General features: G+C 42.1%; 1 protein-coding gene across 1 annotated transcript; it reads right to left on the bottom strand.

The window, feature by feature from the left end:
- Nucleotides 1-621: 621 nt before the first annotated feature.
- On the bottom strand, nt 622-23039 carry otogl (otogelin-like). Its single transcript, XM_061035276.1, has 58 exons — nt 22863-23039; nt 22613-22655; nt 22276-22321; nt 21940-22018; nt 21534-21626; nt 20139-20293; nt 18880-19001; nt 18429-18634; nt 17816-17940; nt 17499-17605; nt 17307-17413; nt 17006-17131; nt 16713-16821; nt 16592-16638; nt 16372-16517; nt 16136-16262; nt 15823-16000; nt 15615-15739; nt 15304-15513; nt 14922-15090; nt 14700-14774; nt 14495-14537; nt 14042-14208; nt 13691-13798; nt 13337-13475; nt 12561-12695; nt 12288-12434; nt 12042-12161; nt 11723-11839; nt 10597-10753; nt 10361-10387; nt 10078-10257; nt 9708-9986; nt 9487-9604; nt 9313-9392; nt 8338-9188; nt 7855-8032; nt 7602-7744; nt 7487-7510; nt 7287-7379; nt 7019-7208; nt 6516-6733; nt 6022-6163; nt 5736-5921; nt 5387-5599; nt 5056-5160; nt 4870-4977; nt 4601-4702; nt 4401-4505; nt 4199-4239; nt 4025-4088; nt 3752-3930; nt 3539-3643; nt 3335-3454; nt 2910-2955; nt 2066-2137; nt 1208-1287; nt 622-1083 (listed from the first exon to the last, which is right to left on the bottom strand). Exons 1-58 carry the CDS (start codon nt 22933-22935, stop codon nt 883-885), a joined length of 7851 nt encoding a protein of 2616 aa, XP_060891259.1. The 5' UTR covers nt 22936-23039; the 3' UTR covers nt 622-882.
- Nucleotides 23040-24163: the final 1124 nt, after the last annotated feature.

The following is a 24163-nucleotide window of genomic DNA, read 5'->3' as shown; positions in this document are numbered from 1 at the left end:
GCTGCAGATTTTTTTTTTCCTCAAGAGTGCAGTGGTGAGAATCGTTTGGCTCAGACTTGGGGTGTGGTGGAAGTACTGGCCATGTGGAATGACAGGAATTTGAAAGGGAGAAATGATTGACAGTCAGGGAACTCCAGTCCGCTGAGGGGTACTATGTAATGAAGAGGTGACTCCCACCCAGCAATTACCACTCAGAGATGCAACACAAACACATGTCAGCAATGCAAACGCTGAATCAGGCTGAGCTCATGACGGTTTAATAACAAAGACGTGTGTGTGTGTGTGTGTGTGTGTGCAGGGGGGGTGAAACAGGCCACAGTGGAGGTCATAAGAAGAGTCAGTGTTGCAATAATTCAGACAAACACATTGTTCAATCTTTTGTTTAACCTACTTTACTTTAAAAAAAAAAAAGAAACTACAAAGAGGCCAAGGATCACATTTAAAAAGAAAAAAAGCATGGCATAACTGTCTTTTGTACAAAAGCTAAATTTATCCTCTAAGACAAAAAGCATATACAATGTTTAAACCCAACAGCAGTCTTAAAAAATGCAGCAACTGCTGTTTCAACATGATATCAAATGTTAATATACACTAGGATAAGAAGCTTACAGCATTGAACCGTCACTTGAAAGCACTAAAAAAGCTGTGCAAAAACTACTTTAAAACAGTCTCCCACTTAAATTATATCTTTTGATTACAACTATGACCCCAGGTCAGCGTTGTAAAGTGAAACACAATGATAATAAATGTTTAACATGGCTGGTTTTAATGCTCTTCTTCAGTGCTGTATAAGTCTGATTTTCTCCGCCGTGTAACCTCCTATTCATACACTTCTCTTCATTTGTTATGCTCTCATTCATATTCATGTCTGGAAACTGTATTTTAGTTCCACTGGCAGGAACAGTCCAGGGGCTCCTGGAAGTTGTATTCCACGACTGTGGCGTTGCGAGAGCAGTAGAGTGTGACGGAGCGGGTTTGTAGTCCGCTCTCACGGCAGCACTTACAGAAACGGGCGTGGCTATTGATGTTGAAATTGAATATGGTGGCAGACGGACATTTCCCGTCACAAGAATAGACCGTTACCTGTCGGAGGAGAGAAGGACAGGATGAGTCCTGTGCAGAATTTAAGCTTTAGAGAAAGTAAAAAAAAAAGATGTACAGTATGATTATGTTTCTGACTCATTATTTCATGTTGCTTTGCTCTCACCGGTGCATTGCTCCTGCAGTCATCTTTTCTGATCGTTGTCCGTATGGCCACACGTTTGCATGTCTTACCATCCTCTTTGCCTACATATATTCACAGATAAATTAGAGTAACACTGAGAAGAGACACAGTTTTTAAACTTTTTTTTACCTAAATCGTTAAAAATCTAAACTACCAATAAAAATATTTCACAGTGAAAACATGAACTCGTCAGGTCAAACCTACACATAGATGTGAATGCACACACGCACGCACGCACACACGCACGCACGCACGCACGCACTCACACACACACACACACACACACACACACACACACACTGGTAAACATAATATCACACACTCTCTGATGGTCTCATCATGTGAGACCTGTCAGTGAAAGGCCTATTGAGCCAGGCTCTTTGTTGCTCAGCAGTAGGAGCTTTCTTTGATTGACAGTTGGGTAACAGGGGGGCATAATTCTCCCAGCAGAGCTCAGCTCTCCTATTGGCTACTGACCTAAACTTAACCTTACTCATTTATTCTGAGGGAACAGGAATGTACAAAGAAAAATGAGGATGATTTTTCCAAAAAGACTGTGTAACATCGGAGCTTAGTTTGTCTCACAACTACCGTTAACTATTTGATGAAATATTTAGTATTGCAAATGGTCTTGTTGAATGTTTTATTTCAGAGATGTATGCAATGTTAGATGTTGTTCATGTTATTATGTGTGTTGGGGGTTAGACAGGTGAGAGGAAGAAATAAAAAAAGACAAGACAAAAACAGACTTGCAGAGTAACACAGATAAAAAAGTGAGTAAATGAGTCACTCAGATTCCAATGAATGATTGTAAGAGGGAATAGTACAAGATTGAGGTACCTGTGTCACAGTTAGTACTACCAGTGGGGGTTACAGGATTAACGGTAAATGGTAAAACACCCACTCCCGAACCTGGTTACATCATCAGGACCGAAGCCATCCAGTTCAAAGAATATTTTGAAGACATACACAAGATTATGTTTGGTTCAGAAAACACAGTTCAGCGTCAACACACAAACAGATACAGAGGACGGTATCGGTGCAGCTGGCATGCACATGGATTTCACTTGTTTTTTGTTTTTTTAGGGGACTCACCGGGAAGCCAGCCAAGGAACTCAGCCATTTGAAGTACTACAAAGAGCAGCTCAGCAGGGCAAACCCTAACCCCTGAAACATCTTGCATCCTCATTGGTGAAGCGCTCACTGCGGAGCACCCTGATTGGCTCAAACTGCAGGGTCACGGCTGAAGCAGACAAGCGAGGCAAGGCTGCAACCCCCAAAATGTCACCCACTGCATGTTTATTAAAAGATTACCCAGACAACCTTAAATTATCAACATTATTTTTTACACAGGGAAAACATCTCAGAGGACATTATCTATAAAGTACAGGCTCAGGAAGTTTAGTACTGACTCAGTAATGATGCTGAGTGAAGTCATATCACTTCATTTGTTACCTGAGCTGAGCTGGATCCTGAACATTACATCAGAAGAGTCGGAAAGCCAAAGGTTCAGAGTAAGGCCCAACAATAGGCTTTATCACCATCCTCTACAATAATTGCAACACCCCCAACCATTCAGCCAATAAGCCCATCCACTGCCAGGCAACAAGGTGCTCACCCGTCTGATCAACAGCTCAAAGCATTATTAAAAGCACCCTTAAAAAAAAAAAAATGGTTGACTCACATGTCCTGCAGCAACCGTCCACATAGCTTTGAACAACGCCACCATTCTGCAGGAGGAAGAGAAGACAAATAGAGTTTATTTGAAAAACTCCAGAGCATATTTATAGTTGGCGTAGTCGGTTTTCAGTTTTTATTTGAAGGACAACACATCTGTCTTTCAAAAAAGTGAAAGTAAAATCAGTAGAAGGTAAAAATGTAAGTTAAACATGCTGTTTTAAATTCCCCGCCCTTGATTGTGTATTTGATGCATTTTTCATCTGTTTTTTCTTGGGCAAACAAACCTTAATAAAGTGACTTATATATACATGCATTGAACACAAACACACTAAAACTATATTTATGTAATTACTATGAATGAAAACAATGAATGGTTTCAAGCTGGTTTGGAGCTTAGTTTCAGTTTGAGGAACATTTGGAAGTCCTGACCTGTACACACTCAGTGTCATTGAAAGGTGGGCAGACCACCCCAGAGGCAAGAATCACCGCTCCCACTGCTGTTTCCATACAGTCATAACGTGTGCAGTTCTCCACCCAGGAACTCCCTGACTGCACACACAATCAGAATCAGTACAGTACTGCAAAGTAAGGAGGGGGGGGGCATTGAGCTCCAGTGGACCTTTTTGTTCTTACAGCGAAAAGCTCTGTTGTCCCGTTTTCATTTGTGAAAGTACAGGAAACATTTTTGCAGGAGCCACAGCACACCTGTGGGTCCGTGGACTGCATGTACACCTGGTGCTGAAGGGATGAGGGGAGTGAAGAGGGGGAAGGTAATTACTAGATGAACATAGAAATATCAGCAGATGAGGTATGCAGCATGAATTATTAAATTTGTAGGATACATACTGGTCCACATTTTTGGGTGCAGTTGACAGAGGTAATTTCCATGGCGTAGAAGCCAGAGTCTGGATCTCTGTGATGAAGACATTGGACAGTGTAACACATCTCTCCCTCAAGGTACTGAACCAGAGACTGGCCAGGGCCCAGTACTGTTACACCTTGGAAAAGACACACCTCTGCCTTCTCTGCACAAACATAAACACAGGATACATAAATATATCATGAAAGTTACACTTCTTCACAGTTAATATGACAGTTTGATGTTTGCTTTACACATACGGCATGTGTGCTGAGGACAGCCACAGTTGGTGATGCTGTCTGAAGCCTCAACCAGCACCTCCCCCTAAGGGAAAACAAAGTGCTGACTTAACTCAACATTTTCCCACTTTCTATTCCTTCTAGCCAAGATCTGATTAGACAGTGACGACGTGATGCAGCTTTTTGCCGACTTACCACCTGACAGATGGGGAGGGTTCTGTCCTCGCACTGGCATTCTGGGAGGGAAAGAGCGAAAAGGTACAGTGAGAGATGAAGTGTTGTTCATGTTCAACTATGTGACAAGCACAACAATGTCAGAAATTATTCCCATCATCAATTCAACACACAGAAATAAACAGAACGTATGTTTATGCATGTGCAATCTGTGAGTGTGTACCACAGTGGTGCTGTGGGCAGCAATGACCGGGGACAGTGGTTTGAACCAAAGAGAGACCAGGTGCACAGCTCACGAAGGTTTCAGGGCACAGGTTGACATCACACACTGCGAAACCCATGGGAGAAAGACTAAGCTTGACTTTGAAAAACACAGGCAAATAGCCAAAAAAATATATAAAAGTACAACATGCGCACACGTACCACAGTGGTACTGTGGACAGCAGCTGTTTGTTGTGTTGAGATCCACAGCCAGAATTTCTCCATTCGAACAGGAAGGAACGGGTTCAAGACATGATTCGCACACTGCTCGGACAGAAAAAAAAAACAAAAAAAGAAGAAAACAGAGAAGACCAGAAATTCAGTCTTGCTGTCCAGTTGGAGAATAGAGTATGGAGCTGTGGTGTGGAAGTGTTAACCTCACACTATTAACTTGATTTTAGACTAACCTGCAAACTACAATTAATACTCACCACACAGGTAAGAGTAGCAGCAGGATTTCTCCCCCCTCACCTCCACTAGGAACTGATCCTCCCCACAGTGGGGGGCGTACACGGGAGGGCATGCCATGGGGTCACACTCTGTTAAAGAGCAGTGAAGGGTTAAGTGAAAGTGAAAGTTCTTGACAAAAAAATAAAAAATAAAAAGTCTGTTCTTACCACATCTGTACTCTGGGCAGCAGGACAGAGCGCTGTAACCAATCACTAGCCTGTTCCCATTATCACAAGGAGGAGCTTCACTGTCACAGATGGTCATGTTACACTCTGACGAGAAGTAAGACAATTATAGGGATTATGTGTTCAACTTCATACATCAGGAAATGTTTTAATTTTTTTTCCTTAGAAGTCTTACAGGGACATTGGGTTGCTACAGAAATAAACTTCAGGGTAAACTGAAGTGAAGCGATGAAACAAATATCTTGTGAATGCAGCCTATTCTTTTTGATCAGATTGGCTTTCTTAGCAAAGAACACTACATTTCTAAACTCACCGCAGATCTTCTTTGGGCAGCAGACTCCTTCTTCCAGCACGTCCAGCACGTACTCTCCCTCCCTCTCACACAGAGGCGTCGGGACAGAGTGGCAGTCTGGCTCGACGGCCAACACGGAGCCATTCTCCATACACTTGTACAGACAGCAGCTGCGTGCAGAGCCATTCCACACTTCACCCGGGGCCCGAGGGTTACCTTCGTTATCTGTACACACTATATACAACGGAGAGAGTCCTGATACAGGTGGATGTGAGGCCAGTAGCAATATAAAGCTCAGTCCAAAAACTTCTTCAGATTTCCTGACACTGCATTTTTCATCACTAAGGCAAGTAATTACTCTGTCACTCACCACATCGATCCTCAGTTACACAGTAAGGGGAGTCAGCTCGGTGCAAGATGGTACCGCTGCGGCACACACACTCCTCTCTGATGAAGGAGCAGGTTGTCTCCTCGTAGTACTCTCTGTTCAGACAGGTGCGACTGGTGCAGGTGCTCACACATGGCTGATATTCCTTACCAGAGGGACACCGCAATGCTGCAAGATGACAGGCACTTAGAAATGCATGAGCAAAAGAAAACAACACCAGCAAGTACACCTGCTTACATGTGTGATGTCTTAGCCTGTGTCTCCTTACGGCAGAAGTTATGTCGTCTCCAGCTGATGCAGACTTGATGTGTGTAGCAGACCGCCACGTACGCTGCCAGAAAGTCACACTGATGATCCTTGTAGTGCAGGTCCCCTGCCCACATGATGTCGCAGAACTGCTCCGGAGGGACCTGCATTACACAAACCAGGTAAAGGTCAAGTCTATACAATGTTGATTTATAGTTTTTTTAGAACACATAATTAATGGTGAAAAAAATGTCCAGAATAACATCAAAAACGGCTGCATCGATGCCAATATACAATTCACCACAGTCATGACAATAATGATAATATTTTATTTTTTAATGACTAACATTCAATTTATTTTGTCAAAACTATGAAAAGCTACAAACAATTTTATTACTTTTTAATGGAAACTTATAAAAAATCATTCTGATATCACACGGCAAAGGCAAAATAACAGAACTATTTTTTTTGCCATCCAGCCTGTAAAATCTTGTTTGAATACTTTAGCTACCGTACCTTGCTATGGCATGGTGTGAAGGCCCTCTGACGAAGCATGGACAGACATAAAGAGCAGTCCCCAGTGGTGCAGTTATCTCCAACCCTGCGAGTGTGTTCAGATTCATCTGTAGTGTGGACTCTCCAAGCCTGCAGAAAGAGCACCATGTCTCCCACCTCTCTGACCACTGTGCCATTGGGCAGCTTCAGGTCGTCCTCTGGGTTCCCATCACAACAGCCTGGCATAATGGGCAGACAGACGTTCGGTGAAGGTGTGTACTTGAGTTAATATTAAAAGATGTGTATTTGAGTTAGTTAAATACATGTGAAGTAAAACAATGTGTGTCAGACGGCTAACTTTAACCAAATGGCTCTCAACATCTCAAGTTGTCATACTCTATTAGGATTCATGTCAAAGTGATGCTGTTGTTTAGACACTTAGCCTTTAAGTGCTGATAGCACGCTCTTAGATCAGTCAAAGCTACTGTCAGAATGTGTGTGTGTGTGTGCTTGTGTGGACTTACCACACAGGCCTCGAGTGGGCACGGATGAGTTGTAAGAAGTAATGTACTGCAACACCATGATGCCAGTGCTGTGGTACCATTGTATGCTGACCCCTCCAGGTGTGTTGATCAGGTACATGCTACCTGTGTCTTCCACATAAAGAGCATGGCGGGAGAACGGAAGTCTGGCAGGTCTGTAGTTCACGGTCACCTAGAGACAGGAAGGCACAAAAGCCGCGTTGCTCGCGTTGAATAAGTCAAACCCCTGAGCAGTAAACGAGAGACTTACCTTGCGATCCAGACGGTTGATGATGATTCTGTAGGAGGAGGTTGTAATGTTCAGCTTCTTGAAACACAGACCAGATGTTCCACCTGTAGGACTCTTAATGTAAAAAGGAAATTTGAATCAACAAGTTGAATAAAAAACTTAAATTTTGATGCAATTACAAGTTTATGGAATCAAGGAAGAAGAGAGGTAAGCGTACTCACAGTTCTTCTGATTGAGTTGACACTCTAAAAGGAGAATAAATCATCAAATGTCCAAAAAAATCTTTTTAGATGTTTCATGAAAAAGTTCATATTTAATTTGTAATATATTTATTACCTGGCTGGTAGGACATTTCTCCACTGTGCCAATAATAGTCTCTCTGGGCAGGTTAACCAAGATGTAGGAGCCGTTGTCATACAAGGCCACATTGTTGCCGTCAAACGTAATGACGCGCAGGTCTGACATCACAGTGCAGCGACCTGGGAGAATCACAAACACAGAAAACCACAGCAAACAATGGTTTCATACAACTAGGCCTTCCTTTTTTCTGAATCATCTGGTTATTTTTAGCTTAAACAATCCAAATTACAGGGGCACTGCCACTGTGGACAGCAGGGGTCTGTGTTGATGAGGACAGGGAGGCCCAGCAGACTGCACTGGGGCGGGGTGGTATTGTAGCGACAGTGCAGAGAGGAGTTGTGAAGCAGCAGCTCGCCATTGAAACAAAACAGCTCGGCGCAGTCATCGATGCGGTAGGAAAAGGGAGGCTGTAGAGACAGAGACAATTCCTTGTTTCACAAAGCATGCTACAGTACTCCGTCATAACCATGTGCAGACTTTAATCATCAGTGAACACACAAAAAAAGCATTGAATATAGCTGTTTTCATAGCCATAATCACCATATCAAACACAGAGTCTATAACTAATACAGATAGTTTATAGACTATGTGGTACATCTAGAAAAACAGTCTCAATTATTAAGTCAAATATAAATTCATATCAAAGGTTTAATTGCGCATTGAAGTATTTTTAAGCTATGTACTTAAATGTTACTACAATAGAAATACTTGCTGTGCAGGAAGTGCTCGGCAAAAGAAAAGGATGTGTGGTTGATGCTTCTTGTGTTACAGGAGAGGTGTACGGGCTCGTGATTATTTCTGTGGTTAACGGCTCAGTAGTGGGCGCCGCGGTTGTAGAAGGCGTCGCCGTTGTTGTCCCAACTGTTGAAGAGTCCGCTGGAGTGGTGGTCTCCACGGTCATGGTTGTGTCCGTTGTTGAAGGTGGAGGAGTCGTCGTGGTGGTCGCGGGGACAGAAGAGGTGGCGGTCGTGTCGGCTGTGGTGGGTGGCGGCTGTGTGGAGGGGGAGGTAAGAGAAGGTGGGGTTGTGGTCGCTGGTGATGTTGACACTGTGGTGGATGGAGGAGTGGTGGGTGAGGTCGTGGAGGCAGGAGTAGTTGGGGATGGAGGGGGAGTAGTAAAGGGTTCTGTAACAGCCCTGGAGGAGGGTGTTGCCGTGCTCACTGTTGTAGTGACACCTGTGGTTTCAGGTGGGGTCACTTCCATCTTGCTGATAGTGGACGTCTCAGACGGGACGGAGGAAAGGAGAGTAGTAGGAACAGTAGCGGTGGAAGGAGCTGTAGTTGCAGTTGTAATGTGGGGAGTGGTGACCAGCTCGATGGCCGATGGTGTTGTAGGAGTAGTGGTTGTTGTTGTGGGCTGGACGGTAGTGAAAGAGGTAGTTGTTGTTCTGGTGGTAGTAGTGGTTGGTGTGGTGGTGGTGGTGGTAGTAGTAGGAGTTGTAGTTGTAAGCCGTGTGGTAGTGGAAGTAGTTGTAGTGGTTTCAGTTGTTGTCGGTGCTGCAGTAGTCCTGTTTGACCGTGTCACAAATGCAAAGGGCGTTGGAGTCGGAGGAAGAGACACACCTAGTAGGGAAAATTAATTTCACAAGTATATACTTTCATTGGTGAAAAAAAAAACAGAAAAGCGTCCACAAACACATTTTTTTCAACGTAATTTCAAAGAAAATGAATTACGAGGTGCACTCACAGTCCTCTGTGTAGACACATCTTCTAGTGACTTCATCAAGGATCATGTTCTTGGGACATCTTGGGAAGCAGCCCTCAACACTGCAACATTACAAAAAAATATTCCCCCTTAAGGTAAACATTGATTGTTTTGTGATGAAAGAAAATGAACTTTTACTAAGCACAGGCCTCTTACGGTGGCAAGAATTGGCAGCGTGTTGCATCTGGGTCAATGCATGTGTGGACACATGGGTTTGCGCAAGCCTGGTAGCGCCACTCACACATCATACGATAAGGTATCACAAAACTGCTCTCTGCCAGAGGAGAGGACAAACACCTTGGAGGTTATTTTTTTTTTGTTGCATGAATGTAATTGTAAATGTGTTTGTGTGTTTTGTATGTGCATGCATTTCAGACCCTCCAGTGTGAAGCTGCTGCTGGACTTGAAGCCCTCTGAGCTGTCGTATTTCTGCGCTCGGGCAGCAGTTCGCGTCAGCGTCAGGAAGATTCCGGGTTGGCCGACAAGCTCGAATGAGGTGTGACCAGGCAGAAACAGCCCCTGATGCTGGATAAACGTAGCCCTGTGACTAAACTCGGCACCTCGGCTCCAATGCTCCAACTGCAGATGGCTGCGCCCCGGCGCAACGAGGAAATAGTTTGGTCTCTCCGCAGACTCCAGCGACACCATTGGGACACCTGAGCAAATCAGCCAATGTGTGTTAAAAAAAATCCAAAAGACAAAAGAGAAGTCATGTATTTGTCTCATTTTATGAATGTGGACGCTCACGCGATGTTCTGTCCTTCTGCAGGCCTGCTGTGATCATGAAGTTGAACAGTAGTCCTGGGGCAGGCAACTGCCCCGGTCGCTCTCTCACCAGAGGAAACACTGAACTGCTAGTGCGATTTACTCCCAACATTGTGTCATTATAAACAGCACTCACCAAAGAAAATGGACCATCTCCTAGCTCTGTGGGAAGTGAGGAAAAAAAGAGAGGAAATTCAGGTGTTGACATCAGAGAGACCGTGCGTGTGTATGTTTGGGAACAGTAATTGCCCTCAAGAATACATACCTTGATTATAATATTCACAATCATAGGCTGAAAGAGAGCAAGACAGTGAGGAGATTTATGTCAATGGCTTTGGTGTAATAGATAGCTTAGATGGAAAATAGTAGAACATTAATTAATCCAAGGAAAAATAAATGTAGATCAAAGAGGTCAGCAAGGGTCAGTCGAATAAAAAAAAGACAACTAGTACTACGTCTTTGTTTTTCTGTGTGTGTGTTTGTGTGTGTGTGTGTACTCACGACAGACAGAGGGTGACCTCCAGTGTATTGTGATCCCCTGTTGACAGCACTTGTGTGCATATGCAGCAATGGACGTACAGAGACACTCACAGTCTCCCCCACGATTACAATTGCAGGTGTCTGTCAGGCAGTTTCTATAGAACCAGGCGACATCCACCTGAAGAGTATACAGATCATTTATATACATATATATATATATATATAAAAGCACATGCACACAAATAAACAAGTCACACACACAATAACAAAGTGAACCAGGCCAGCTCTCACGTGGGGAAACTAGGGGAGGTCTTGTGTAGAGGGTGAGTAGTTTCAATAATTCAGACTGGGAATGAGTGATGAGATATCAGAATGTGGGTCAAACTCTGGTGCATAAAGGATGACAGTCAGACAAAACGCTTCAGCAATTAGTTATTCTGTTGGTTGACTGGGCCTTGGTTCTTTTGCAAAATAAAATATAGTCCTATTTAGGAGACGTTCCTGTGTGCTAATGTGCTAAAGCGGACAAGTTCTTGTTTCCTTTTTTGGCTTGAAAAAATTCCCCAAAAGTTCCCTGCTTGTGATGTCTGTGCCATTTTGGGAAGCAATAAAAAAACAAATTATCTTTCTTCTGTTATTCTGAATACAACTTACATGTTTGTTTGTTTTTACACAGAAATACTTGGAATCACAACAATCAGGTTTGAATGATTATTTAAAATTGGGATAAGTCACAAAAACTGAATTGCAAAAAACAACAACTTTCCCATAAATGTGTTAAACAAACCATGTTTTCAACGCAGCTTATCCTCAAACCAGAGTCATTTCAGGACATCCTTAAGAAGGGGAGGTAACGCCAACAACAGCATTTTATAAAAGTCTAAACTCCTGTGCATAAACACATGGCTCCATCTGCTGGACACTTAAAGAAATACTACACTGTAAAAACACAATCACTTTAATGTCTGTGTGCATGAGTGGAGCCTTGCATCTGATGTGGTACCTGGTGTTAAGCGTTAAAGAGTACCTTTACAATAATCTGTATTCAGACCACCAACCCTCTTCTTTAAGTAAGTGAACGATTTTAAGGCTGCATGCACACTATACATGTGTGTCTGTGTGTGTCCATCAGTTCAGTAGCACTCACCACATTGTGACAAGGTGCAAACACATCACTGTAGAGGAGAGCACATTCCCTCTTGGCGTATGGCTGTCTGCCTAAGTCCCCTTCACATGGTCGCTCAATTACGTAGTCACTTTCACACTACAACACACAAACAAATCCACACACACAGAGAGAGGGTGATGGAGTGTCTGATTACTCTTAAATATCACAGTGGGCTCGTGGGACACAGGAACAGATGAATTACATTCGGAACAGAGGGCTAAAGATTAGTGAAAGACAGATGAACAAAGAGGGAATAGGGTAAAGGGAGAATTAATTGAGGAGAGGAGCTGACTCATACCTGTCCCAGGGCCCAGCTATCTCCAAAGGTCTGTGCATTATTGACTTCCATGTGGCTAGAGGTGGTCATGTCATTCACTGTCACACTGTCAAAGTTGCCACACAGCCCACTGAGACGGCCCTTGAGAGAAATAGCAGACACAAGGAATGTTTTCAGTGTTGGTAGTATACGGTATATGTGTAACTATATACCAGAGGACTCTTAAAACTTTGTCACTTTGAATATATAAACACTTCTAGATCAGACCTTCCATTGAGGACCAGCTCTGATGTGGACGGTTGTCTTGCGATCCCAGAGGATGGTCAGGTCTTGTTGCGAGAAGTGGACAACAGTGTAGTAGCCTGCTTTCCAAATCTCAAACTCTGACCCCCGACCTACAACCGTGGACGGGCTCTGTGGCAGAAAAAAGGTGTGCGAAATTACTGGAATTAAAGATTTATATCCTCTAAAGGAACAGAGACAAAGATAGGAAGCTTGACTGTCAAAGACAGAGCATGACTGTGATTGTTTAGTACGTACAGGGTTCCCAGAGTTGTCAGTGAAGTAGATCTTGGTGAGTCCCACATGAATGACCAGTATTTTCATGCAAACAATGCCGCTCTCATAGCAGTCTTTGTTTTGGGCAACAATGGACACCTCGGTTTCTCCTGCACTCTGGTGAGAGAGGCAGGAAAAAATAAATAAAAGACTACTTTTACCCACAAGGTTAGGAAGTCTGTTCACATTTTAATAATCAGTTTCCACTAAATAACCGTTGCTCACAATTTCCCTTTATAGATGAAACAGTTGGAAAAACCCTGCGATAGAAAACAACTAATTGTTCACAAGAGGTGACAGGAAAGAAGGCAACTCTGGGATTTAAAAAAAAAAAAAAAAAAAAAGCTCTGAATTGCTTCCCCATTCTTTTCAGATCTGCAGGCTAGCCAGCAGTCTGTCTGAATTGCTATGCCTGTTCTGCTAATTCTAATTCTATATCCCTGGGAGCAAAGGAGCCGTGGGGTTTGAAGTGAACACTGGTTTCTTTGTGTGGCTAGCACATGGTGCAAAACCCACCAGCACACACATACACACCTAATCTGCTCTAATTAAAAAACACTTTCTCTTCCAAGATTAGAAATAAGCTTCGATCTTCTTTCCAAGATCCTAATCAGTTTTGGCTGGAGTTTGCAGGCTGCTTGTCTTTTGCGCCACCATTTCTCAGAAACAACATCTCTGACTCAAACTGATGATCACCTACTGATGCACATGTGACACTAATGTGTTCATAAATTAATCAACACATGCAATCTCCTCACTTTGAGCAGGTAGACTTGACAATCAGAGTGGTAGTCGTATTCTAGGCCATCAAAGGTGTGGTAGTGTCTGTCGCTGTAGACGGTGCAAACAGCTGGACAAGGTGAGTAGCTGCAGTTGAAAAAGCCCCGGTGACAAACACTGAGGAAACAGATGGGTGGATCGCACGTTAGAAATGTTCAAGACACTCATGAAAAGTCATTGCTTTATGCAATTTGCAATTCTAATTTCTAACACATAAAAGCTAGAAATGAGCTCAATGCTACAAAGAAAATGACACAGTCTAAATTCAAAAAAAAAAAGACTTTTAAAATAAATATTATTGTTTGTAGTTGAAATACAATTAAGAGTTGTACCATTTGTAACATGATGTTTCCACAGCTTCTCCTGGCAGATATTCAAGGCCCATCCAGGCACAGGGGCAGTTCTCTGGGTAGTAACACTCTCCGTGGTGCAGCACCAGCCTTTATAGATTAAACATAAGAGGGAGAGAGAGAGGAACAGTTTTCACGTAAATGAAAAACTCGATCTCAAGCGGTCTTCACAGAGTATGCAAGTACATATTTAAACCATTCTTTAAAAAACACAGAAAAGTTAGGAGGTCCCTTAAACTAACCTTATGTTTCACAAAGTGGACCTGAGTAAAAAAAAAAAGAGTGATATGGTATTTTAAATATATATTGGAAGGAAGCTGGTGCTTATATTACCCAGGAGGACAGACACAGCCAGGGATGCATGGTGTGCTGGGAGCACAGGTAAGGTTCAACATCAGATTACGGCAGGTCGGCGCACAGGCCACACCTCCCCTCTGCTCGGTGCAGCTGTGGTACACTTTTCCCTCTGGACACTCCCCGACCTCTACACTATCTGGCTCAACAAAACACACACACACACACACACACACACACACACACACACACACACACACACACACACACACACACACACACGCACACGCACACGCACACACACATTCAAGAAAATCAATGCCCCTGTTGCCTTAAAAATCTACGGCAACAGCCAGTCATGGGAAACGGGCTACAACCACAGACATGAGGCTCTTGATTTCAGCAAGAGGGACACAGTCTGAAACGGCACTTTGTAGTCGTAATGAACGAGAGAAGGGACTGCAAAGAGGGGAGGAGTGCAGAGAGGTTACCTTTTTCCTCTGGCACACACTCCATCTTCCCATTTCTGCACAGGCTGATGGAAGAGACAGGAAGGGAGAGCAGAGGGGTTAGCGTTTTAGCAGAGAGTGATGTTACTCTACGTTTCATTTGATAATCATTTACGCTTTTATTGCTTTTATAAAATCGGTGCACTGTGTGCAGTGAGGAAAGCAGCCAAAGGCCTGCAGTGACTCACCAGGGGCCCGAGGCGCTGAAAGTCACCTCCCCTGGCTGTGACACACCACCCATGGAGTAACAGTGACACTGAGACCTGGGGATAAACTCATGACATTATTTTTAATTACATGAACCGATGATGCGGCTTTCTGTGTCGCTGTGTTTGCCAGAGTGTGCATATATCTGCCAAATAGCAATTGATGACCATCATTAGGATGATGTATGAGATGCGAAGTCTTACAGTTGCACACAACGCTGGCGGACATCGTCATGGAAACTACCGTCTGGACAGCCACACCCCTCGGCGCAGTCGGCGGGGTTACAAGTCTCAGTGTCCGACAGAGCACGACAAGAACGCCCACAAGACGACACACAAGAGTGGTACAACATGCCTCCAAGACACACAACCCCTGCAAACACACACGCACAAGTAGGTTTATACCATACAATGCATTTTCCTCTCTGTCAGTAAGGTTTGACCTTCTTTGAACTGTGTCAACTGTGTAAAACATGTGATGAAAAATGTAGTTTTTTTCAGATTTTGAAAAAAACACAGATACCCTATCCATACAGCATTATATAAGTAGTTTAGATAAAACACAGCACAGAAACTAAGCACTCACCACATTCAGAGACTTGTGTTCTGAAATCAATGTCGACTCTGTGTTTAGAGCAGAGGTAAGCATAGTGAGCCAGTGCTGTGCACAAACAGCTGCTCCCGCAACGACAGGCCTGGTAGCGGCACTGCTGCTGGTAGACATTTGGACTTATGTGGCTATGACACGGTGCAAACACACTCCCCAAGAGCACATCACACTGGGACGCATAGAAGGCTGGAATATATACAAACAACAAAAACAGATTAAACATTTAACAAGATGAGATACTTGGTAAAAAAAAAAAAAAAAGGACATAAAAAAGATGAAGTAGTTACCATTGCGCTGGTTCATCTCACATGGGTCTATGACTGGAAGGTTGACTGGAGCGACACAAGCAGATGAAACCTTCCAAGCATTGGCATGAAGCTGAGGAGTGCCCTCTATCATACCAGCTGGAGACCTACACACAGACAAGCACACACAAACGATCAGCTAAATTGACTCTCTTAACTATCTATCTTAAAGCAGAAAGTGCTGACTCACAGGAAGTCATCTCGTAGATTTCCATTGAAGGTACCACAAAGACCCTGTGTCTGTCCACGCCAATGGCTTTCCAGCTGCAGGTAGACCCGCCCACCTCGACCATCATAAAGCAGCCTCAAACCAATCGCGGCCTTCAGCTGAGTAAACACAGAGGTCAACTTCCGCACTTCCACTGCATCTAAAAGTAGAGTCCCACACATAGACATAAAAACAAAATGTTAATGCTGATGTCATCTAAAGAGAGGAATTCAATAAGTGTGATCTATCCACATTTGATTTATAATACAAATCTGTGGTGTATCAAACGCCTTACCGTCCACATAGGGCAGGACTGGCCCAGGGTTTATACCAATTATCACCTCCCCCTCTCTGGTCAAAGTGATCTGATGGGTCACATCTTCATCCAACACCACCGTGACTGACTGAATACACACCTGCTGCTGTAGACACACAGAATATAAAGAGGAAATAAGAAATGTGTACATCGAAAGACCACTGCAGGGTTGTTTGGTTTGTGAGAGTGTGTAAGCGAATAATTCCGCGTACTACCTCTGCACAGGTGGTATACTGCAATGTGACGGTGAATCTGCTGCTGCTGCGGCTCTTTGCCAGGACGTACTGACACGCCCTCGGCTGGAGAAAAATCCTGCCGTCGAATGTCGTCACATACACGTCACCGACCACTGAACACTCGGCTAAGAGGGGAGAAAGGGGGTTAGTGAATGTGAATTCAACCTCTTCTGTCACTGTTCTGTATGTGTTAACTCACCTGTGCAGTTGTTCTCAGTGCAGTTCCACACTCCTCCCATGCACACACTAAAGAACACACGCAGCAGGTCAGTAGCGTAACAGAATATGCTCACTAATTATTATTACATGTCCACACTCACCACACACTGCATCCTTCTCTTAGCACATGTCCTTGTACATATGATGTCCCATGGTAAACGCATGGACATTGAGAAACAGCGATGCATGTTCCATTTTGTAGAATAAGACCTGAGAAAAAGAGGCACACGTTTATATTATTATGATTATTTTACAGGCCCATCTAGGATATAGCATTCCAAATTAGCTGTATGTGTATATATATATATACATATATATATATATATATATATATATATATACAGCTAATTAACAAATATACATTAAAAAAACAATCTTATTAATTATTAAATACCATCAGGGCAGTAGCAGCCATCCAGACAATGCAGGTTGGTTCCCAGACAATCTTTCTCAAATGTACAGGTGGGTGGACAGCAACTGATACAGTCTCTATAGACAAAACTCTCCTCACAGCCATCATCTAAACACACAATCATGCACACACAAACATATTGCAAAGCATGAGCGTTGAATCATTTTTAACATATATTTTAAAACAAAATGTGTAAAGATAACATCAATGATTAAATATGCTATGTGTGAACTTAAAAGATATGTATATTAACTGAGAATGTGGAGCAGCATTGTTGACTTACAACAAGAAGGGAAGCTGTCCCTCCACTCTCTCACTGGATAGCCAACGTGTGAGCAGGCTCGAGTGTACTCGACCAAGGCTCGACAAAATGTTTCCTCATCATCAGATCTGAAATAAAGGGAAAAAAAACATCCTGAAACAACACTTTTAAAAGGTTAATATTACAATTAGCAATGCATGTGTTATGACTTACAGGCAGAGGTCAGACACACAGCTGGCAACAAAGGGATTTGGGTCTATGTTTTCATGACAGGACAGAAAGGGGAAGAAGAGAAGTGCACTGCATTTCTCTATGGCATCCTGCAAATATTAACAATACATGCATTATGATAGAAAAACAAATATAGAAATATAACAAACTCTGCTGCAGTACGGTCATAAACATTACACAACTCAGTCTTCAATTTTAATCATCAAAACAATCAATTTGTTGATTTTTTCATATGAAGCAAACAGTAAAATGACAGCGAACGTAGAGCTGAACAGACAGAATGTTTCTCTCGTTCTTACGTCCATGTCTGACTCAGAATGGCAGGGCCCGTTAAAGTCAATATCTACTGATGGACAGGCTCTCTCATGAGGCAGGTCCACTGCCCAGCTGTTAGCAAACAATGCAGGCTCGACTGTCCCAAGACCTGAAACACACAGCCATATACTCATTCGGGGTAAAAATGCTGTACAGGAATAGAAGCATTCAAAACATGCACAAAATCATTTCAGGTTTTAATCTGTCATCAAATGACATTAACATGAAATATTAAACATAAATTTGTTTGGATCAAATCTGGCATCAAGGGAAAGTCTAATTAAACCAAGTCAGTGTCTTTGCATTTGTTTACTCTTTTTTCTATCAGCTCATCCTCACTCTACTGGATAGCTCTCACCCAAACAAGTTAGGAACAACAGTTCATATTTCTGGTCATCTGAGGAAGAACTCAAGCTCCTTTCAGCTATTCAAACCTAAACTATCAGTTCTCTCTTATCCGCCCACTCTGGTCTTTTCAGGCTCCACTGCTTCTATAATTGGCCAGAATTTGAGTTGAGTGTATAATAATAATAATTGAGGTGAGTGGGTGCTGAGTGAAGGGATAAGAGGATGAGGGGCCGGTCAGGCCGGTCTTACCACGGGAAGTGGTGAGGTCATCACCAGCGATGTGGTTGAAGTTCCCACACAGGCCACAGGGGGCACCCTGGTGCTCCTCGCTCATCTTCAGATACACGCCTGAACCTCCATCCCAGGCCAAAGAGAAGCCAAACACACTCTTCACCAGCAGGTAATCGGCCAGTCGCTCAATGAACACACCTCCTATAGTCTGAGGCAGACTCAATCTGACATTTCAGAGACAGACATGTCAAGAGAGCAACAAGTTACTTCTTCATGCTTAAAACAATCTACTGGGACTTTACAGGGGTGTAGATTGGGCAGACAAAACTTATGTTTGTTATCCTCCTGCTCAGTTCTAGGAGGTTTGTAGTCACCTGTCTCTATTTAAGATTGTTAAAATCCATCTCTGTCTTTTTCTTCTTACATCTTTGTAAAACAAACACACACACATAGATTCACACAAACAAACCTGCGGCCTCCCTGGTGGACCTGATATCCAGAGATGTGGATCTCCTCCTCATTTGGGAAGAACAGACTGAGGGCTCTTGGGCATGAATACACACTCCCGTCACACACTCTGCTGTTGTGAACCTGAGAGTATAAAGGAAAATGATGCAACAGAATAAAATAATTGTTATAAAGACTGTATACCAAAGCTTAAGCAGTTGTCTGTAGCCTGAGAGCCTGAGCTTTCAATTTAAAATGAGCAATCAGGAATAGTATGACAGGATGGGATTGACTGGAAACACTTTACCTTTACGTTGACTCAAATATGGTTGAAAACAATGTTTCTGAAAGTCTGAGGCTGGTCGTATCATTTATTTATGTTCAATATGAACAACAAAAACATTTTTATTAAATCAGTGCTTTATGTTATTGCACCAGATTTAAAAAACAACGAGTGCTTTCAGTAGTATTTGTTATTTTTCTGTATTGATCTTGTTAAATACTGAAACAAGAACACAAAAACAATTACAAATGGCATCACAAAACCAAAATCAACAATCTGCCTTCACTAGTTTGTAGCCCCTACATGCATGATAGTTGTGAAGATCCAAGTCTTTTAAAAAGGTTTACAAATATATACTTGAAAAGCAGCAGGGCATAGTTATATAGGGATATACAGTGTTTTCTGGGAGGTTGAGAGATTCACTTTCAATGAACTTTGTCAAAACAAAGACAGCTCGGTAAGGTCAGAGTCGACTGTTCCATACATTTTCACTGACACAATATTTAATGTGTCAAGAACAAACTGTCTGCTTGACAAAGAGAATTCAAAACCAATCAAAGAAATATATCAAGTACATCTTCTGTGTGTGACAAAAAAAATGGTGATTGGAATAAAACAAACAGTTATACAAGCCTTATCTTATTTCTATTTTAGATGGTTTAAATTACTACATTTTTGTTAAAACAGCAGCTCTCAGCTAATCTATTTTTCAAATCTATACTGTGGAATCTATATTTTGTACATTTTTAATTTAATTATTTTTTTTTAAATTGTGCAGAGTGTGTTCTCTTATGTTTGCAATCTTTGCTCTTTGCTGCTGTAACACTGTAAATTTCCCCGTTGTGGGATGAATAAAGGATTATCTTATCTTACAGTGTCAAATAAATGATATTGGTTATGTGTTCTTTGTCTTGGGATTTTTTTATTGTAAAATAAAACTATGGTGAAAAATACAATATTAATGATACAGTAGGTAACTTTTCTTTGTATGCTCTTACCCACACCGTGTACTGTGGCGTAGTGGAATGACAGTCCTGGGCCAGGATGTACGAGCAGGTTCCAGGGAAGTAGAAGTAGATTCCATCAAATGTCTCGTAGTGGTGCTGACCCCACGACCTGCAAATGCCGTCTCTATCCTGGCCCTGGTTAGGTACTGAGAGGAAAAGGGGCAGATCACCCCAGACAGGACTGTGAGATGTCAAATCATACGTCTTATCTCTTTTAGAATCTTTATATCCTTCACCATCTTTTATTTCATTGAACATAAACATTGAAAATCAATACCTGATTTTTCTAAAAAAGCCCTTTGTTACCGGAAATCCCCACGGCTTGCTATGCCAAGACGCTGCCCAAGACTCCTAAATCTGAGGGAATGGGGTCTGGTGACAGTGAGTCACATTTTCCAATCTTATTACAGAGTGGCTTGTCATGTGTATGGGATCGATCTGCAACAGTTGATTTTGTAAATGACATTTAACATTTATACATGATAAATACCCATGTTTATAACAACAAAAACGCATAATTCAACTTTGTATTTTTAGGACATGTGCTGCAGTAGACTAACGTTGTTACCCTGATTGTAGAAAAGAAATACATGATTACTTACTTGGATGAAGCTTTCTGGAGTTGTTTTTTTAAGATAAACTTTTGTTGTCAAAGCCTACTTTAGTGTAATCTTTTGAATCATTTATTAATAAAAATGAACTCTTTATCTTTTGTAAAAAGTCTTTTTTAGGGTTTGATTTACATCGTCAGCTAAATCTCAGGTCCCTTTAGTAACCATATTAATCCCAACATGTGTGTCAACACTAAATTAGGTAGTTGAAATGAAAATCGTCCTTACATTAATTCACCTCAGATCTCCTGATAAACTGTATAAGGAGTCTGTTCAGAATATAGAAACCAGAAACTCCATCACTCAGCAATTACACTATTACCCAAGTGCAAGTGATTTTATATCGGCTGTTGAGGAGAAAAAAAGCCCATGTGTGTGTCTGTGTGTGTGTGTGTGTGTGTGTGTGTGTGAGTGAGTGTGTGTGTGGGGTTGGATTGATATCAACAAAAAGAGATAAAGAGGGGAAAAAATGGGAAAAGCTCATTATTAATATAGTGTGTGTGGATAATTAATATTTGCTGAATGATTGGAGAGTCCGATGTGCACACATGAACAATTTCAAACACAGACTCATTTCTGTCATTTCCTGAGTGTGTAACTCCATACTTTTATTGAAAGCTTGTATGTATGCTAAGTAGCAAGTCTGTTGCATACAAAGAATGGTACTTTTACTTAACAATCATTTTACCATTGGTATGAGATAGTGATGTATGATAGCTGTCGCCAAAGTAAGATATGCAAAGTGTGTGTGCGTGTGTGTTTGTGTATTACTCACTGATCTGGCAGCGATCTCCCAGTGCTTGGAACTGAGCACAGTCACACACACCACTCTCTTGACACCAGCCGCCATTGAGGCAGCCGCAGTATTCTGGGAAAGACACAATCAAACCCAAGTTGAGTCCATTATGTATGTAAAACTGTCTGTTAGTTATTTTGTGTGCTGTCCTGTAACTGTACATTTGTTTTGTGTTTTTTTTTTAAGTACCAGCCTTAGGACTAAGGATGACATTAAGCTTTTGTGCTTATTCTGGCCTTTACATTGTTGCATATTACTGATATGTGGATTAATGTGCACTGTCCCAATTTTTTTTTTAAAGTGAATTTAGTCAGTCAATCTTAGTAATTATGGTTTCATGCTTCCCTGAGTGTATTTTGGGCCACCTTATAGACAGAAAATTTACCTGAAGAGGAATCTCTGGCTGTGTAGTTGTGCAAAATGCTGCGTGACAGAGTATTTTCCGACAGCAGTGGTCTGTATGTCTGGGGGAAAAAATAAAAAACACACACACACACAGTTTGGTTGTATACAAAATTCTCAGGTATTAATAGCCTCGGTGCTGATACAATTGGTGGTGTACCTGTAAGTTAAAAGTTGCGTCAAGTGGAGTGAGAGAGAGAATGCATGTGTCAGTGAGTGTGTCTCATTTCTTTACAAAGACATCTTTGTGCCTGTTAGGGTGTTGTGCGCATGTGGGTGCCCTGACCTCCTCTGGTTCTCTTAGGTGTAGTGTACCCACCTCCTCCCCAAGGAGATCCCGTTTCCTCCGAAGTGCATTAGCCCTTCTGCACACACACAAACATGCACATTAGTGGAGAGAAACAGTCAGAGGGGAGACTTTTAAGTGCACTTTACACCACTTGAATCCAGACTCCAAGATACTCCTTACTGAAGCTTCACAAGCACAAGTACACACACACACCCATATTCTGTCTCTTTTACACACTCTAGTGACAGCAAGTGTAAATGCAGTAATCACTCGCAGCCAATAAGCTTGAGGTATTCATTCACACATTATTACTTGTATTTTAGCCTCATTATTAACAAAATAAAATTGTTCATTGAATTTCACTTACCTCTGAAGTCTTCCTTCTGCCCCGAAAAGTCGACTCTGAGCTCCTGAAAAGTTTACACAATTAACATTGAACAGAAGTAATGTGCCAAACAAAAACAACAACATGAAGGAGTATGGAGAGTGGTTAAATAAAGTGTTTGCATTATAAAATTAATAGGGAGTGTAATAGCCCTACAATGATGTTAACACATATCTTTGAATTTAACTTAAAGACTATCAAAAACAGTTTGGGAAAACACTGTCAAACTCACCCTCAAGTAACAGCAAGTGGGAGACTGAAAACGACACGAGAAGAAATCGTTCCACTGTCCACTTTAAGTTCATCTCAGAGTCCGAAAGAAAAAACCCGCAGAAACGTTAACGGTGCATCTCACTTGTCCCGGGAGGAAAGGATAAAGGATGTTTGGTAGCACCGGGACGATGCTCGGTCCTGACTGTAAACCTACCTGGTGGCGACAGCCCACCTGAGCAGGTGACGAGTAGCATACACCTGTGTGGGCAGGTGAGCCAGCACTGCCCCTCTTTCATTCCGACATCCTCAGCTAGCTGACAGGCTCAGGGTCCTTGCCTCTGTTATCCGTGTGCCGGTGTAATATCGAATAGTGCTACCCGTCGAAATGCGTCCTACAGGGAGCATTATTTGATAGGGGTTTCTAGGCTATCGAGAAATGCTTCCTCAGAAATCTTAAATATAGAGAGTAGGCCTATAAAAAACTTGTTTCCTTGAGTATTGGCGTTCAAACGGGATTCTGTATTGGGGGTTATTTGATATAATTGCCCTTAGAGATACGTTTTAGCAGACAAATGCTCAGTGGGACTTCTGACATTAGTCACAGGCGACTCATATAAAACACACTCATATAACCTACACACACACAAACAGAAAAAAATGAACACCCATGTCACGATGATGGTTTTTATGCATTGTTGTTTAGTTCTGAGTGATGTCTTCTTGTTCAGCAGGGAGAGACAGATTGAATGAAACCATTGTATAGGTTAGAGTGAGAACAGCAATGGACCCAGTACAGACCCCTGTGGAACCCCCACAATATTTAATCTGTCTTTAGAACAACTCTCAGTCTGTTCATCTAACAAATAGCAAGAAAAACATGTTTAAGAAGTAAGGGAAATAAATTATCCCAGCTAAGTATAAACCCAGCTAAGGTTCATGTGATGATGCTGTTTCTTAAAAGGACAAAAAGTTAGAAGAGGAACTGATACCTTTCGGGCCGTTTAAACCTTATTATTACTGAGCTGTTTCAACTGCTGCACTTAGGGGGGCGCTGTCTACAAGACCACTCTTGCAGACCTGGCCCAAATTAATGCCTGTGATATGTGTCAGTTTTTCATCATACAAAGTCCGTTGATAAAAACATCCTAGTGAAATAAAACTTGAAAAAAAAATCTATATATTTTTATTTTAAGTAGGTTTCAGTACTACTCCCTGGAGGGTCTTTAATTCACTCATCCACATTAACCTGTAGTTATCTGCTCCAATAACTGGTGAAGATAGAGACCAGGGAACGTGAACAACACTACAAATTGTTATTTT

Source organism: Labrus mixtus, chromosome 4 (assembly GCF_963584025.1).
Source record: "Labrus mixtus chromosome 4, fLabMix1.1, whole genome shotgun sequence".
Classification (NCBI taxonomy): Eukaryota; Metazoa; Chordata; class Actinopteri; order Labriformes; family Labridae; genus Labrus; species Labrus mixtus.
The sequence above is the reverse complement of the archived record's forward strand: the minus strand, read 5'-3'. Positions and strand labels throughout refer to the sequence as shown.

Excerpts from the sequence above, each read along its gene's own strand:
- otogl (XM_061035276.1), bottom strand. The coding sequence starts at position 22,935 with ATGAACTTAAAGTGGACAGTGGAACGATTTCTTCTCGTGTCGTTTTCA. Across the intron at positions 6,164-6,515 it reads TCACACCATGCCATAGCAAG|GTCCCTCCGGAGCAGTTCTG; the intron begins GTACGGTAGCTA and ends TGTGTAATGCAG. Across the intron at positions 3,455-3,538 it reads GGACAACAGAGCTTTTCGCT|TCAGGGAGTTCCTGGGTGGA; the intron begins GTAAGAACAAAA and ends TTGTGTGTGCAG.